This window comes from Myotis daubentonii, chromosome X (assembly GCF_963259705.1).
Source record: "Myotis daubentonii chromosome X, mMyoDau2.1, whole genome shotgun sequence".
NCBI classification, from domain to species: Eukaryota; Metazoa; Chordata; class Mammalia; order Chiroptera; family Vespertilionidae; genus Myotis; species Myotis daubentonii.
Window position 1 is genome coordinate 131,377,283 of NC_081861.1, and position 6,000 is coordinate 131,383,282.

General features: G+C 43.9%; 1 protein-coding gene across 1 annotated transcript; it reads left to right on the plus strand.

The window, feature by feature from the left end:
• The first annotated feature begins 4,111 nt into the window (after positions 1 to 4,111).
• On the plus strand, positions 4,112 to 4,370 carry LOC132224861 (reactive oxygen species modulator 1-like). The gene has a single exon (XM_059679985.1). The coding sequence runs from the start codon at positions 4,131 to 4,133 to the stop codon at positions 4,368 to 4,370; it is 240 nt and encodes a 79-aa protein (XP_059535968.1). The 5' UTR covers positions 4,112 to 4,130.
• Positions 4,371 to 6,000: the final 1,630 nt, after the last annotated feature.

The following is a 6,000-nucleotide window of genomic DNA, read 5'->3' on the forward strand; positions in this document are numbered from 1 at the left end:
GATGTAGATAAATGCAGGTAAATATAGATAGTTTTGATCCTTATGAGAGTAAGTTTATCATACATCTCTACCCCCTAAAAACTTCAGAGTGTATTTCACAAGAATAAAAACATTCTCTTGCCGAAACCGGTTTGGCTCAGTGGATAGAGCGTCGGCCTGCAGACTGAAAGGTCCCAGGTTCGATTCCGGTCGGGGGCATGTGCCTGGGTTGCGGGCACATCCCCAGGGGTGTGCAGGAGGCAGCTGATCGATGTTTCACTCTCATCGATGTTTCTAACTCTCTATCTCTCTCCCTTCCTCTCTGTAAGAAATCAATAAAATATATTTTTTTAAAAAAAACATTCTCTTACATAACCACAGTTTAATCACAAGAATCAGGAAATTTAATGTTGATATAATACTATTATTCAATCTACAGCTCATAGTCAAATTTTCCCACTGACCCAATAATGTCCTTTCTAGCACTTTTTCCAGTTCAGGACCCAAACCAAAAGTACTACACAAAGCATTTAGTTGCTATGTCTCTCCAGTCTCCTTTCATCTGAAACAGTTCCTCAGCCTTCTTTGCCTTTCTTGACATCAACAGCTGTGAAGAGTACAGGCCAGTTATGTTATGGGAGGTCCCTCAATCTGTGTTTGTCTGGTGTTTTCTTTTTTTAAGTATGTTTTTATTGATTTTTAGAGGTAGAGGAAGGGAGAGGGATAGAAAGATAGAACCATCGATGAGAGAAACATCAATCAGCTACCTCCCACATGCCCCCTACTATGTTGAGCCCACAACTAGGGCATGTGCCCTGATGGGTAATTAAACCAATGAGTTCTTGGTACATGGGTCCATGCTCAACCACTGCGCAACATTGGACGGGATGGTTTTGTCTGATGTTTTCTAATGATTAGATTGAGTTTGGCATTTTTGGATGGGAATACCACATGAGATCTTGTGTGCTTCTCATGGTAGCACATTAGGAGGATCATGAAGTCAGCTTCTCCCATTCCTGGTGAGGTTAACTTTGAAAAGTGGTTAAGGTGGGGTCTGCTGTCTACCAGGTTTCTCCACTGTAAAGTGACTAATTACCCCTTTGTAATATCCTTGGGGGCTTGCAGGACCAGGGCTAAAATGTGGTGAGCAAGGTGGGGCAGGCAAGTATTAGTCCAGCCCCTGAGAAGGAGATACTAGTCTTCCTTTTTGAAAACACCTTGTCACATAAGCAATTCATCTGCCGTCTTTTTTTTAATATATATTTTTCTTGATAACAGAGAGGAAGGGAGAGAGAGAGATAGAAACATCAATGATGAGAGAGAATCATTGATTGGCTGCCTCCTGCACACCTCACACAGGGATTGAGCCCTCAACCTGGGTTTGTGCCCTGACCGACTGGGAATCGAACCATGATCATAGGTCAAAGCTCAACCACTGAACCGCACTGGCCAGGCCATCTGCCATCTTTGTCAGGTTCAGGAGGCCATCTTGCAAACTTAAAATTATATTATCAAATTTGAAAAACAAAATTGAAATCAAAGTTGATCTAAATGAGAAGAGGAAACAGGAAGCACAATCCGGGTGAATGATTAAAAAAACAAAGCAAATGGGAAAGGGTGTGTTGGGCAAACTGTCACTGGTGCTGGGAGCAGAAGGTTCAGGTCAGAATTACTGTGAAGGCCTCCTAATTGGACCCCCTAAGGCCATTTCTGTCCTCCATCAGGTCACTCCTCTTGTTCTCCAAGTGAAAGACTAATCGCTCACCAGACCCTGCAGGAACCACCCTCACCCACATGTCTGCCTTCTTCTCCCACCACTCGCCATAGATCACTGAGCTGCTCTGCAAGAACAAAGCAAGCTCAATTCACTTGGCTGGGGGACTTTGGGCCAATTCCCTGGTCTGGGACATTGTGTCCCAGATAGCCCTGTGGCTCCTTCCCTCCCCTCCTTCAGATTTGTGCTCAGTGTCCTCGATAAGGTCTTCTCTAACCACCCAAAAAATTCCTCCCAGCACACTCCCACTCCCTAGCTTCCTTTCTCTGCTTTACTGTCCTCCAGAGCACTTATCACCATTACAAAAATGTTTCTTTGTTTCATCTACTCCACCTCACCACCAGGAAAAGGATTTTTGTCAGTTTTGCTCACTTCTGGACCCCCAGTGCCTAGAATATGCCTGGTACATAGAGCTCAGTGTGTGTGTGTGTGTGTGTGTGTGTGTGTGTGTGTGTGTGTGTGTGTGTGTAAGGTTTAGAGGTGCTACTGACTCTATGACTCTACCAGGATGGATTTATCATGAAGTTAATGAAGCTTAAGGAAAGGTCCTAGCAACATGTTTGCATAGCCACATGTTTAAATTTGCAAAAGTAAAATGCTTAAGCTGCAATCAGTGAAAAACACCATCTCTTTCCATTCCTGTGTCCCCTCCCTCACACTTCCTGTAATAGCTTAGTTCTGCATCAACTTAGCTAAACTGGACTATGTTTCTTTGTGTGTTTTTTCCCCTGTATGGTTCCAGGTTAGCACTGGCCACTAAAGACATGTTGTGGGAGGCAGATGCGAACCAGCAGTCCTATTTTTGAAGTTCTGAAGGTTAGTCCAGGGTGCCAGGCACCATGGCAACTCGCACGCAGTAGTGTCACTGATCCGATCCCCCACTTGGATGGCACTGGGCTGCCACCAGATCTCCCACATTCGGCTCTCCTCCGCAACTGCTGACTGTAACAACTTCCGCTCAACAACAGACACAGTGGCAGCAGCCCACAGACTCATCCACCAGCTCCCTCAGCTGCCAAAGATCTAACCCTGACTGACATACTTCCCCTGTGCTCAGTGGCACTGGAGTGGCCACAGGCATTTGGGGGGCCCAGCTAAGGGGAAGTTGAGTTGGAGATTCATTTCGCTGGGTTTCAGATATCCTTACATGGTTTGCAATCACTTCCACAAATGGTTAGGTCACTGCCAGCCATCCCAAGTAGGAAGGGCTCCCAAGAATGTGCCTATGGCCCACTGCCAGCAGGCATATGGCAATATGATCATGTCTTGGGGCACCTGGCACCACAAGTGTGTGGGTAGTGGACAAGAAACAAGGTTTAAAATGTACAGAGCTGAAGCAAGTCTATGGAAAGATCTTTCAAATGTATTATGTGATTTTTTTTTCAAGTTTTGTGATGTTTCTGGTATTTGTCAGCTTTTTAACATTTGTAATTTGTTATGCTTTCTTTTCTCATTCCAAATAATTATTCCTTTTTGTACCCAATGTTGTATTATTAAGTGAGTATGACTGTTCTTAAAGAGGACCTCCAAACTGCATAAGGATTGGAACCCATGAGATTTGGATCATCCCCTGCCCTTAAATATCAAGCCAGAGAAGTTGGCTTTTATCCTGGAGGCAATCAGAAACCATCCCAGGACTGTGGCAGACCTGTATACTGGAGCAGGGTTACATTGGCTTGAGAGAGCTGTCAAATTTTCAGGAATTTTACAAAGTGGTTGACGTCATATTGGTAGCTTAAAATCAGCCACTGTGGGAGTATTTATACCACAGAAATTGACAACCGCTACAAATCAGGCCTTCCTCCACCCCCATTCCCAGAGAGCCAGTTGTAAAGTATAAACCAATACACCACTGGTACCAAGCGATTTCCTTGGTCATAAATCTTCATGAGAAAATATGCCCATAATTAATTCACTCTCAAGTGTAGCTGATAGAGACAGGGGTTAAGGAGAGGAGAAACAACAGAGGGTATCATGGAGGAAATGATGCTTAAGAGCTCTGAGTACCTGAAGAAGATAAAAATTTTTTTAAAGGATGGGAAACTCTCAAGACAAACAAAACTTCATCCACCCTCCAACTTTGCCTAAGATTAATCTGGCTGATTTCAGTACGATGTAGCAGACTTCTGAGTTTGTGTGTTGCATGCCATGACTTGGCCACTTAAGAAAGAACTGATTATGACATATGCAATTTAATATTCTAAACTGGATTTAGAATCACAATAAAAGGTCATTGTCTTTGCCTCTCGGGGATTTCAAAGTGTATATTAATATAAATATTTTCACCAGTATTCTAAAATTACACAGACCACCAGCATGCTACCCCTCGCGTTCCATGTGAAAGAAACAGCGCTGAGAGATTGAGGCCGCAAGCGAGATGCCAGTGGCCGTGGGTCCCTATGGACAGTCTCAGCCAAGCTGCTTCAACAGCGTGAAGATGGGCTTTGTGATGGGTTGCACCGTGGGCATGATGGCTGGGGTGCTCTTTGGCACATTTTCCTGCTTCAGGATTGGAATGTGGGTTCAGGAGCTGATTGGCAGCATTGGGAAAGCCATGATGCAAAGTGGCAGCACCTTTAGCATATACATGGCTATCAAGATGGGCATCCAATGCTAATCAGGGCAATTGTTGCCCACATCTACCCCATCCCATCAGTCCCAATCCATGTACTATAATAAAAAGGCTTTGAGTAAAAATAATCTATAATAATAAAAGTGTAATATGCTAATTAGACCACACAGCTGAACGACCTTCCAGGCGTCATTCCGGACGTTCTTCCAGATAAAGCCCCTGCAGCAGGGGCCAATGCAGAGGCAGTTAGGGGCAATCAGGCAGGCAGGTAGAGTGGTTAGGGTCGATCAGGCAGGCAGGTAGAGTGGTTAGGGGCGATCAGGCAGGCACGTGAGAAGTTAAGAGTGATCAGGCAGGCAAGCAGAGGGGTTAGGGCAAACAGGCAGGCAGGTGAGGAGTTAGGGATGATCAGGCAAGCAGGCGAGCAGTCAGGAGCCAGCGGTCCCAGATTGTGAGAGGGTGCAGGCCAGGCTGAGGGACCTCTCCCCACCCCCCCTCCCTGCGCCATGAATGAATTTCATGCACTGGGCCTTTAGTAATAATAATAATTTTTTTAAAATAAAAGTACACAGACCATATTTCATTTAGTCTAAGAAAAAATGCTGCCAAAGGACTTGAATGTAAGACAGGAAACCATAAAAACCCTACAAGACTCCATAGGCAGCAAAATTGCAGACATATGTCATAGCAATATCTTTACAGGCACAGATCCTAGGGCAAGAGAGACTAAGGAGAAAATAAACAAATAGGACTACATAAAATAAAAGGCTTCTGCACAGAAAAAGAAACCATCAACAAGAAAGCCCGCTGCATAGGAGAACGTATTTGCCAATGTTATCTCCCATAAGGGTTTAATCTCCAATGTTTACAGGGAACTCATACAACTTAACAAAAGAAAGATAACAACCCAATCAAAAAAATGGGCAAAGGACCTAAATAGACACTTTTCAAAAGAGGACATTCAGAAAGCCAAGAGACACATGAAAACATGCTCAAAGTCACTAATCATCTGAGAAATGCAAATCAAAACAACAATGAGGTACCACCTCACACCTGTCATAATGGCTATCATCAACAAATCAACAAATGACAAGTGCTGGAGAGGATGCGGAGAAAAGGGAACCCTCCTTCACTTCTGGTGGAAATGCAGACTGGTGCAGCCATTGTGGAAAACAGTATGGCGTTTCCTCAAAAATTTAAAAGTGGAACTGCCATTTGACCCAGTAATACCACTTCTAGGGATATATCCCAAGAAAACAGAAATACCAATCAGAAAGGATATGTGCATCCCTATGTTCAAAGCAGCACAATTTACAATAGCCAAGATTTGGAGACAGCCTAAATGCCCATCAGTAGATGAATGGATTAGAAAACTATGGTACATCTACACAATGGAATACTACACTGCTATAAAAAAGAAGGAATTCCTACCATTTGCAGCAGCATGGATGGAACTGGAGAGCATTATGCTAAGTGAAATAAGCCAGGCAGTGAAAGAAAAATACCACATGATCTCACTCATTTATGGATAATAGAGACCATTATAACCTAATGAACAAAAAGATAGATACAGAGGCAGAGAAGCATGGAACAGACTGTCAAATTACAGCGGGAAGGCTGGGGAGTGTTCGGGGGAGGGGAGGTCAGAGATCAATCTAAGGACTTATATGCATGC

Excerpts from the sequence above, each read along its gene's own strand:
- LOC132224861 (XM_059679985.1), top strand. The coding sequence starts at position 4,131 with ATGCCAGTGGCCGTGGGTCCCTATGGACAGTCTCAGCCAAGCTGCTTC.